Source organism: Nomascus leucogenys, chromosome X (genome assembly GCF_006542625.1).
Source record: "Nomascus leucogenys isolate Asia chromosome X, Asia_NLE_v1, whole genome shotgun sequence".
NCBI lineage: Eukaryota > Metazoa > Chordata > Mammalia > Primates > Hylobatidae > Nomascus > Nomascus leucogenys.
This window is the reverse complement of record NC_044406.1, coordinates 69,215,467-69,227,455: the sequence shown is the minus strand read 5'-3', so window position 1 is coordinate 69,227,455 and position 11,989 is coordinate 69,215,467. Positions and strand designations below refer to the sequence as shown.

The 11,989-nt window shown below is 37.6% G+C and overlaps 1 protein-coding gene across 1 annotated transcript; it reads right to left on the bottom strand.

Moving 5' to 3' along the window:
- Positions 1-11,191: 11,191 nt before the first annotated feature.
- On the bottom strand, positions 11,192-11,722 carry LOC100589744 (tRNA-splicing endonuclease subunit Sen15-like). The gene is made up of 2 exons (XM_003269001.1): positions 11,367-11,722; positions 11,192-11,225 (listed from the first exon to the last, which is right to left on the bottom strand). The coding sequence occupies exons 1-2, from the start codon at positions 11,720-11,722 to the stop codon at positions 11,192-11,194; spliced, it is 390 nt and encodes a 129-aa protein (XP_003269049.1).
- Between the last annotated feature and the right edge of the window lie 267 nt (positions 11,723-11,989).

Genomic DNA, 11,989 nt, shown 5'->3' with positions numbered 1-11,989 from the left:
GTGGTGACAAAATCCCTCAGCATTTGCTTGTCTGGAAATGATTTTATTTCTCCTTCACTTGTGAAACTTAGTTTGACTGGATATGAAATTCTTGGTTGAAAATTCTTTTCTTTAAGAATGTTAAATATCGGCCCTCACTGTCTTCTGGCTTGTAGGGTTTTTGCAGAGAGATCTGCTGTTAGTCTGATGGATTTCCTTTTGTAGGTGACATTACCTTTCTCTCTGGCTGCCCTTAACATTTTCCCTTCATTTCAACCTTGGAGAATCTGATGATTATGTGTCTTGGGGTTGCTCTTCTATTGGAGTATCTTAGTAGTGTTTTCTGTATTTCCTGGATTTGAATGCTGGCCTGTCTTGCTACATTGGGGAAGTTCTCCTGGATAATATTCTGAGGTGTGTTTTCCAACTTGGTTCCATTCTCCCCATCACTTTCAGGTGCACCAATCAATCGCAGCTTTGGTATTTTCACATAGCCCCAAATTTCTTGAAGGCTTTGTTCATTACTTTTCATTCTTTTTTTGCTAATCTTGTCTTCATGCCTTACTTCAACAAAATGATCTTCAATGTCTGATATTCCTTCTTCCACTTGATTGATTCAGCTATTGATACTTCTGTAAGCTTCACGAATTTCTTGTGCTGTGTTTTTCAGTTCCATCAGGTCATTTATGTTCCTCTCTAAACTGGTTATTCTAGTTAGTTCCTGTAACCTTTTATCAAGATTCTTAGCTTCCTTGCATTGGGTTAGAACATGTGCCTTTAGCTCAGAGGAGTTTGTTATTACTCAACTTCTGAAGCCTACTGCTGTCAAATCATCAATCTCATTCTCTGTCCAGTTTTGTGCCCTTGTTGGAGAGGAGTTGCAATTATTTGGAGGAGAAAAGGCATTCTGGTTTTTGAAATTTTCAGCATTTTTGTGCTGGTTTTTCCTCATCTTCGTGAGTTCATCTACCTTTTTTCTTTGAGGCTGATGACCTTTTGATGGGGTTTTTGTGGGGGGTGATTTATGTTGATGTTGATCTTGTTACTTTCTGTTTGTTGGTTTTTCTCCTAAGAGTCGGGCCCCTCTTCTGCAGATCTGCTGCAATTTGTTGGAGTTCCACTCCAGACCCTGTTTGCCTGGGTATCACCAACGGAGGCTGCAGAACAACAAAGATTGCTTCCTGCTCCTTCCTCTGGAAGCTTTGTCTAACACGATTGTAAGTTTCTTGAGGCCTCCCCAACCCTGAGGAACTGTAAGTCAATTAAGCCTTTTACTTTATAAGTTACCCATTCTCAGATAATTCTTTATAGCAGTGTGATAAAAGACTAATATATTTGATTATGTTGATCACTCACTAATTATTGAAATTCTTTCTTTCCTTGATTTTTGTGATTCCACACTTTTCTATTTTTCTTCCTTTTCTGACTGCTCCTTATTTTACTTTGGATTTTCTTCTGTTGATTCCACAAATGGCAGCCTTCCCCAAGTTGTATCCTAAGCCTTCTTTTTTTCACTATAACTACTTTCTCTGGGCTATCTCTTCTACTTCTATATCTTCAATTACTGTATATAAGATTATGATTTCAAAATCCATAATTCCAGTCTATAGCTATCTCCTGAGCTCTCATTACACACACACACACGCACAACACACACACATACATGCATACATACATATATATGTACCAGTAAATACAGCTATTTAATTACTTGTGTGTCCCATGGGCATTTAAGATTTAAAATTTTAAAACAAAGCCTAGAATTTATTTTAAAAAGCATGTCCCTTTCTTACTAGAACCACAATATACTAAGGGACCATAAATCCTGATTTTCCTGGCACAGTCCTAGTTTACATCTGTTATTCCATAGTAACTAATAATGTCACACCCTCTCATTCTTAAAAGTGTCTGAGTTTGGATGATATTTGATCACTCTTCCATATATCCATTTACACAATGTAAATGATACCTTTAACATATTTACCTACTAATACTCTCACACATTATCATCAAATTCTATGATTTTTGTCTTCTTAACTTTTTAAAATTTAGCCACTTCTCTGTGTCACCTCTATTCTGATTCAAAGAGCCATCATCTTTTTATTTCTTATTATTTTCAGCATCTACCGGTTACTTCTACTTTCAATTATGCCTATTACAAGCAATATATTTTTAACTAAAAGAGATATTTCTAATTGCCAAATCTGTCAAGCAACTCTACTATTTAATTCAATTAAGGATTTCTCTGTATCATTAAAACAAACTCCTTACTATAGTTTATTTAAGTTCTATAAGCCTATCACTCTAACCTCATTTATACTACTCTATTCCTCACCACCATTCTTTGCTTCCACCATGTGGAAGTACTTGCATTTCCATAAAGTATGATGCACTCTGTTATATCTATAATATTGCACAAATATTCTTTGTTCTTGAGATGTTCTTATCTCAATTTTTATTTGATTAACTGACTTTTCTTCAGTTTCTAACTTACAATTACACTTTGGAATGCCTTCTCTGACTTCTCTTTAAGTCTGAGGTGGATAGATTTCTGTGCCACCTGTATTTCCTTATTGAATATATCACTCACTAGGTATTTCACTTTCAGGCAGAGCCTGTGTTTCCCTTGATTATATTTGCATCAAGAGAATTATAAAAGTTTCTAGAAAGCATTAGATACTCAAAACACATCTGCTGATGAAATAAATTTAGGATTTGATGAAATTTCAGGTACAAAAGATAATACTGTTAGAAATTGGCACCCAGCATCCTCAATTTTCCCCCTTCCAGTTAGAACAGACAGGCCTACATACTTCCAATTTCAGATAAGTTAAAATCAGCTCACTCCACCATATTCCTCTTGATAATTATAGCCAAAATCTCTGCAGAGCACACAGAAAATCAGTGCCAAAATACTAAAATGTGAACAAAACAAAAAGACTGGCTAAAGACTTCAAGAATATGACATTAAGTTTACTCTCTCTGTGTATGTATATGTTTGTTTGCATGTGCATATGTGTGTGTGTGTATGTGTGTGTGTGTCTGTGTCAGCCTTCCATATCTATATCTGGAAAGATAGATAGATATAGATATAGATGATACAGAGATATAGATATAGATGATATAGATATAGATATAGATAGATATAGATCCTAACCTGGGCACTGAAGAAGCTTACAAGAAAAAAATATTTTTAAGAAATTATGAATAACAGTTTTCCACATTTTGTGTAAGACATAAAGCTATAGATGAAAAAAATGAGTTTCCCTTAAAAAAGGATAAATGCAAAGAAATGCACACACAGACACGCCACAATAAACCTTCTGAAAATGAAAGGCTTAAAATGAATCTTGAAAGGACCTAAAGAGAAATAGTACTTTGCTTGAGCAATTGGTTGAATAAAAGGAATGGTTGAAATTACAACAAATTTTTAATCTGAAATAATTCATGCCGGGAAAATTAACTTTGAGAAATAGACATTCCCAGGAGAGAAAAATTTAGTTGATTTGCTCTAAAAATTGTTACAGAAAGTTTTTCAAACACAAAGGAAATTATGACCAAAAAAACTATGAATGTCAAGAATGAAGAAAGAGGAGGTGATGTCATCAAAATGGTGGAGTAGAGTCAATCTGGCTTCACTCCCTCCCATAGAAAACCAAAAACAAATATCCAGTGCTAAGATAACAACCAGCAAAATCACAGAACTCAAATCTAAGCCTGAGATGATTTCTGGGACCACAGATAAATAAAAATCACCAAGCAAATTGTAAGATAAACAAATTTCTCTTTTTTTGATGCTGCTTTCCCAACTTGCCAGACATCATGCATGGAAAATTCCTTTCACAATCATTGATTCCACATTTTAAAAAGTGAGATCAAGGCAGAGGGCCTGCTTCTTGACCATCTTGCATTCCCTGCAGAAGAACCATCTCTGCTTCAACTAAAAGGAAGAACTGTTAGTGCCTATTAGAAGAAAAAACCCTGAGAGCAGCTAGAGACAAAGAGGGGAAAGGGAAATAAAAACACCACCTTGCAAAACTCTTCTCTTTTTTTCAGCCAAATAAGTTGCCAAACCTGAGTGCCTGTTTAGCAACATCACACCGTAGAAAACACACTCTATAGATCTTCTAGGTATGAATCCTTAGCCAGTCTTCCAAAATAGCTTAAGTATCCCCTTTGGGACTAACCATCTGGAACAGGCAGTAAGCCAAACTTGCAAGAGGCATACCTGGGCTTAAGGAGTCATCTAGTGCCAAAAAGAAAATAGCAATTTAGGATTTAAAGGATTCACAAACACCTGTAGAGAACCTCTAAGCAAACATACCTGAGAAAGACCAAAACAAGTCAGACAGTGAAGACTGGAATAAGTAATTAATATTTTATTGTGAAGCCATTAAAGTACACTCACAAACACACACACACACACACACACACACAAATACACACACACGCACACTACAGGAAGCAGTAAATTATATCTTCTTCATGAAGACAAAGGAAAATGTCAGTGACTGACCCTAACAAGATAGGAAGGTGTGCATTCTCACATAATGAATTCAAAGGAGTAGTTTTAAAGAAGCTCAGCAACTCAAAGATAACACAGAAAAGCAATTCAGAAATCTATCAGAGAGATTCAAAAAACAGATTGAAACATTGTAAAAAATCAAACAGAAATCTTGAAACTAAGAAATACATTTGCTAAATTGAAAAAAAATGCATTAGAGGCTCTCAACAGCAGAATGAATCAAGCAGGAAAATCAGTGAGCACAAAGACAGGATATAAAAAATTTACTATCAGAGAAGAAAAAGGAAAAAGAATCAGTAGCAATAAAAAGTATCCAGCCAGGCACAATGGCTCACGCCTGTAACCCCAGCACTTTGGGAGGCTGAGACAGGTGGATTACCTGAGGTCAGGAGTTCGAGACCAGCCTGGCCAACATGGTGAAACCCCGTCTTTACTAAAAATACAAAAATTAGCCAGGCACAGTGGCACACACCTGTAATCCCACCTACTTGGGAGGCTGAGGCAGGAGAAACACTTGAGCCCAGGAGGCCGAGGTTGCAGTGAGCTGAGATCATGCCACTGCACTCCAACCTGGCTGACAGAGTGAAATTCTGTCAAAAAAAAAGAAAAAGAAAATCCACAAGATAGAGAGAATAACCTCAAAAGAGCAAATTGAAGAATGATGGATATCGAAGAAATCAAGAAAGGCCAAGAGGTATAGAGTTTATTCAAAGAAATAATAACAGAACACTTTCTGAACTTAGAGTATAAGTATCTAGGTACCGGAAGGCAGAGATTAAAGAAGATTCAACTCACATAAGACTACCCCAAGGCGTGTAATAATTAAAATTGCAAAGCTCAAGAACAAAGAGAGCATTCTAAAATAGCAAGATAAAAGAAACTAACATATAAAAAAACTCAGATTCATCTGGCGACAGACTTCTCAATGAAAACTATACAGGCCAGGACAGAGTAGGTTGGCATGTCCAAAGTGCTAAAGAAAAAAATACTCTGCCTATCAGTAATATTGTAACCAGCAAAACTATTCTTCAAACATGGAGGTAAGATCAAGTCTTTCCCAGACAAACAAAAACTTGGGGAATTCATCACCACTAGACCTACCTTACAAGAAATGTTAAAAAGAAATTCATCAATATAAAAGAAAAGTAAGTGAATTTACAATAATAAAACATTTGAATATATAAAAATCACTGGTAAAACAAGTACACAAACAAATGTAAAATTCTCTAATATAGTAATTGTGGTGTGAAATCTGTTCATATATCTAGTATGAAGACTAAAAGATGAATCTATCAAAAACAATAAACCACAGCATCCTGTTAAGAGGTAGATAATGTAAAAGAAGGGGTGGAACAAGATGGCAGAGTAAAAGGTTCCATCAATCATCCCCCTTGTAAGGACACAGATTTAACAACTAGCTACACACCCCAAAAAAGCACCTTCTTAAGAACCAAAAATCAGATGAGCACTCACTGGGTTTTAACTTTATGTTGCTGAAAGAAGCACTGAAGAGGTAGGAAAAACAGTCTTCAACTGTTCTTGCCACCCCTTGAGTACAACCTGACAGCAGCTGCATGGTACAGAGAGAGTTTCTGTTCCTTGGGGAGAGAACAAGCCAGCAATTGTGAGGCATTGAACTCAGTGCTGCCCTTGTTATAGCGGAAAGCAAAACCAAACCAAACTCAGCTAACACTCACAGAGGACACATTTAAACCAGCGCTAGCCAGAGAGGAATTGCTGACCCCAGTGATTGGAACTTGAGTTCCTGCAAGCCACACTATTGCAGACTAAAGTACTCTGGGGTCCAAAATAAACTTGAAAGGGGATCTAGGCCACAAGGCCTGCAACACTTAGGTGAGTCCTAGGGTTGAACTGGGCCCAGAAACAGTGAACTGGGGGGACATGACTACTGACATACCAGCTGGGGAGACTAATGGAGTGCTGGCATCACCCCACCTCTAACCCCAGGCTGCTGATTTCACAGCTCCAATAGAGACCTCTTTGTTGTACTTAAGAAAAGGAAAAAGAAGAGTGAGAGGAATTCTGTTTTACATTTTGGATACCAGCTCAGCCACAGCAGAGTAGGGCACCAGACAAAGTCATGGGGCCTCTATACTAGGCCCTAGCTCCTGAACATTTCTAGACAGATCTTGAACCTGCTGCCTTGAAGGGAAGAAGTCAGTCATACAACACACATCAACTGCTAACTAAAAAGTTCTTGGGCCCCAAACAAACAGCAGCAGTACCCAGGTACTACGATGAGGGCCTTGGGTAAGAAGCTGAGACTTGGTGACCTCCGGTGAGACTCAGCATATTCTCAGCTGTGGTGGCTATGGTGTGAGATTCCTTCTGCTTGAGAAAACTGAAGAAAATAGCAAAGGGGACTTTATTTTACACCTTAGGTGCCAGCTTGGCAATATGGGCTTAAAGCACCAAGTGGGCTTTTAGGATTCCCAGTTCCAGGATGTGGCTCTTCAACAGAATTTCTGGCCTGGCCTGGGACAGAAAGGAAACCATTCTTCTGAAGGGTGAGTCCCAGGACAGGCTACATTCACCACAAGCAGACTGAAGAGCTCTTGGGCCTTAAGAGAATATTAGCAGTAGTCTGCCAGTACTCCCCATAAGCCGTCATTGTGGTGGTCATGGAGTGAGGCTCCTTTGCCTTTGAAAAAAGGAGAAGAAAAAAGTAAGAAGAACTGTGTCTTGTGGTTTGAGTACAAGCTCAGCTGCAATACAGTGGAACACCAGGAAGACTTCTAAGGTTCTTTACTCTAATCCCTGCCTCCTGGACCTCCCTGGAGCCTAGGAGAACTCACCACCTTGAAGGCAAGGTTATAGGCCTGGCTGCCTTTACCACCTGCTGATCATAGTTCCCCAGGGCCCTAAGTGAACATAGACAGTAGCCGTGGAGTGGTTAAAGCAGGCTTTGGGTGAGTTCCACTGTTTTTCTGGCTTCAGGTAAGATGCAGCACAGTCCTAAGGGTGGTGGCCATAGTTATTGGCCTTAAAGAGGAGGTAGAAAAACAGATAGAGGTAGAAAGTTTATTCAAAGAGACATTAACAGAAAACTTCCTAAATCTAGGTAAAAATACCAATATCCAAGTAAAAAAAGGTTATAGAACCCCAAGCCAATATAACCCAAAGAAGCCTAACTCAACCTAAAGACTTCACAAGAAAATTATTAGAACTGATTAACAAATTCAGTAAAGTTGCAGTATACAAAATTAACATACAAAAATCAGCAACATTTCAATATACCAATAGTGACAATCTGAAAAAGAAGTATAAAACAATCCTATTTATAAAAGCCACACATTAAATTTCTAAAAATTAACTTAAGCAAAAAAGTAAAAGACCTCTGTAATAAAAACTATAAAACATTGATGAAAGAAAGTGAAGAGGACACCAAAAAATGGAAAAATATTCCATATTTATTGATTAAAAGAATCAATATTGTTAAACTCTCTGTACTATCCAAAACAATCTACATATTCGATGCAATCCCTATCCAAATACCAATGACATTCTTCACGGAAATAGAAAAAGCAATTCTAAGATTGACATGAAACCAAAAAAGACACAAAATATCCAAAGCTATCCTAAGATAGAAGAAGAACCAAACTGGAGGAATCACACTACTTGACTTCAAATTATACTACAGAGCTATAGTAACCCAAACAGCATGAAATTGGCAGCAAACCAGATAACATAGACCAAGAGGACATAATAGAGAACCCAGAAACAAATCCACACACCTACAGTGAATTCATTTTCAACAAAGGTGCCAAGAACATACACTGTGGAAAAGACAATCTCTTTAATAAATGTCACTGGAAAAACTGGATATTCATATTCAGAAGAATGAAGGTAGGCCCCTATCTCTCACTATATACAAAAGCAAAATAAAAATTAAATAAAATCCTCCTGAGCAATTAATAAATCAATTAGGAAGTTCACAAGAAAATTTAATAATATCTTAAAAATAAATCAAAATGAAAACACGACATACCATAATTTATGGGATACATCAAAGGTAGCAATAAGAGGGAAGTTTATAACAACAAATGCCTACATCAAAAAAGTAGAAGTATTTCAAATAAAAAGACTCAAGGAACTAAAAAAGCAGGAACAAACCAATCCAAAATTTAGTAGAACAAAAGAAGTATTAAAGATCAAAGCATAAATAAATAAAATTAGGACAAAAAATATGAAAGACCAATGGAACTAAAAGTAAATAAGAAGATCAACTTCAGGCTGGGCATGACGGCTCATGCCTGTAATCCCAGGACTTTGGGAGGCCGAGCTGAGTGGATCACCTGAGGTCAGGAGTTCGAGACCAGCCTGACCAACATGGTGAAACCCTGTCTCTACTAAAAATACAAAATTAGCTGGGCATGGTAGCACATGTCTGTAATCCCAGCTACTTGGGAGGCTGAGGCAGGAGAATAGCTTAAACCTGGGAGGTAGAGGTTGCAGTGAGCTGAGATCATGTCATTGCACTCCTGCCTGGGCAACAAGAGTGAAAGTCCAAAAAAAAAAAAGAAAGAGAAAAAGAGATCAACTTTAGCTAGACTAAAAAAAGGGAGAGAAGAACCAAGTTATTTTAATCAGAAGTAAAAAAGGAGACATAACAAGTGATACCACAGAAATACACAGAATCATTAGAATAACTATATGCCAACAAATTGAAAAAACAGAAGTAGCTAACTTTTCTGATACATACAACCTACAAAGATTGAGCCATGAAGAAATAAAAAACAAGAAAAGACAAATAATGAATAATAAAAGTGAGACAGCAATAAAAAGTCTCATAGCAAGAAAAGCCAGGACCTGACAGCTTCACTGCTGAATTCTACCAAACATTTAAAAAAAAAGTAAAATCATTTTTACTCACATTCTTCAAAAAATTGAATAAGAAATAATATTCCCAATAATTTTCAAATTTTTTCCACATGGCCAGCATTACCTTGATACAAAAACCAGACAAAGACATAACAAAAAAGAAACTAAAGGTAATATCCCTGGTTAACTTGGATTCAAAAACTTTTTTTTTAAATTTTAAAACTTTTTATTATAAAATACAAATAAAAACACTAGAGAAAAGACAAAGTCATCCATTTTCTGCATCCTATCCCACTATAACTAGTTAGTAATTTGATTTACTTTGTTACCTTTTTATCATATGCTTGGTCTGTTATTTCAGCCATGATTATGCCCACTCATACACTTTTCCATTTTGCAATTTTTACTTAATGTAATATTTTCATGTTTTAAATAATATTCATTACTAATTTTTAATAAGTACATTATGGGCCGGGTGCAGTGGCTCACGCTTGTAATCCCAGCACTTTGGGAGGCCGAGGCAGGCGGATCACGAGGTCAGGAGATCGAGACCACGGTGAAACCCCATCTCTACTAAAAATACAAAAAAATTAGCCGAGCGTGGTGGCAGGCGCCTGTAGTCCCAGCTACTCGGAGAGGCTGAGGCAGGAGAATGGCGTGAACCCGGGAGGCGGAGCTTGCAGTGAGCCGAGATTGCGCCACTGCACTCCAGCCTGGGCGACACAGCGAGACTCTGTCTTAAAAAAAAAAAAAAAGTACATTATGTACCGTTTGTATATATCTGTTTATTGACTATTTCCTAGACCCAGGGATGGCAAACTATGGCACTACATTTGTAAACAAAGTTTTACTGGAACAAAGCCATGCCCGTATTGTTTATGTATTGTCTATGGCCGCTTTTGTGCTTCATACAGCAGTGTTGACAAGTTATGACAGAGACAGTAGGTTTAAAAACCTAAAATAGTTACTTTCTGGCCCTTTATAGAAAAGTTTGCCAATCTTTACCCCAAACTTTAAAGTGGTTTATAATTTGGGCTACTAAAAGTAATGTCACTTGGAACATCTTTGTGCATATAATTTTTCATACTTTGTACAATTTGAGAGACATTAACAAAAGTGGAATAACTGGGTCTAATTAATGAAGACATTTTTATGGTGGATTCTCTCCCACACTGTTGTAATATTCAAGCTATGATATGTGATAAGAATGAAAAGGATGGCCCAGAACTCTTGTAGGTAACATGTCTCTGGTCCCTGTTACTTAAGACACGTACATTTACACTCTGGATGAACATGTTTTGAGTTTTGATTTAAAGTTAACCAAAACAGAGAAATAACAGTAACTGCAATGGGAAGACCAATTGAAAGAAATCTTTTACTTTCTACTGGAGAGGAAAAAGTAAACAGAAGTGGGTGACAAGGTATATATAAAATTCCATTCTATGATAGCTGCAGTGGCCAAAAGGCACTGGGAAAAGTTGAGCAAGAGAAAGAGATGGCAGTCTCAACAATGAGCTGGCAGTGGCAGCAAGAAAAAAAGAGGCAACTTTGAGTGTGGGATGACAACAGCAGCACACAGGTCCCACCCATCTGAATACATCCTAGGCATAAACCTGTGTACAACCGTAATTAAAGTGTCTCTAGATAAGAAAGTTTTAAAGAAATCACCCTATATTTTTTAAGGAGAAAGTCTTCTACCTGGGGAAGTTTTATTCTTCAGAATGAAAACCTTATGGAATGGGGAAGTCAACCCTCACTATCTAAGTCAACCCTGACTAACTCTGAGATAAAAGATAAAGCAGTCCGATGGGTCTCAAATCCAATCTTGTCTGAATAAAACAAGCATCAGGAAACATAGATGTCATCTTCTAAGAGAATATTCTGAGGATCTGGCAGCATAAATCCATCAGTAAGTTTATAATAGACTATTGTAGAATCACACTCCACTATGGCCAAAGTAAAAGACATCGGCAAATCTGGATCACCTTGCAATTTTCGAGATGCCTTCAAGGTCTCCCTTATCCTGTTATGGCTGAGAGAAGCAGTGATGGGGGTAGGCACCACAATCTGTAACCCCTCCCCTTCTATCTCAATACCAACAAGGCAGATGAGCTGGAGTTCTGGTAATCCTACACAGTTTACTTCAAGCCAGCTTTTGCTTTCCATGAGGTCCAGGTAAACCAAGAATGCTACGTAAATTTGGGTGGCATCTCCTATATCTAATTCCATCATTTCTAAATACTTAGGGTGAGTGCCCATCCAGGCATCTTCGGGGACCCACGAGGGAGCTTCGCCGCCGTCACCAAAGCCGCGAACACCGCCCGGACCCAGGCCGCTGCAGCCGGAAGTTGGCTCGGAATCGCCCCGCTCCTCCATACCAGCTGGTGCGGCGCTCCCGTGTTCCAAAAACTTTTAATAAAATACTAACAACCACATACAACAACGCATTAAAAACATAATTCATCATGATCAAGTTTGATTCATTCCAAGGATGGTTCAACATACGCGAATCAATATATGTGATACACCACATTAACAGAATCAAAGGCAAAATTACATAATGATTTTATTAGATGCCAAAAAGCATTTGAGAAAATTTAAGGTCACTTAACAACAAACTAGGTATGGAAAGAACATACCTCA

Excerpts from the sequence above, each read along its gene's own strand:
- LOC100589744 (XM_003269001.1), bottom strand. The coding sequence starts at position 11,722 with ATGGAGGAGCGGGGCGATTCCGAGCCAACTTCCGGCTGCAGCGGCCTG. Across the intron at positions 11,226-11,366 it reads TCTCTCAGCCATAACAGGAT|TATTCTCTTAGAAGATGACA; the intron begins AAGGGAGACCTT and ends AGATCCTCAGAA.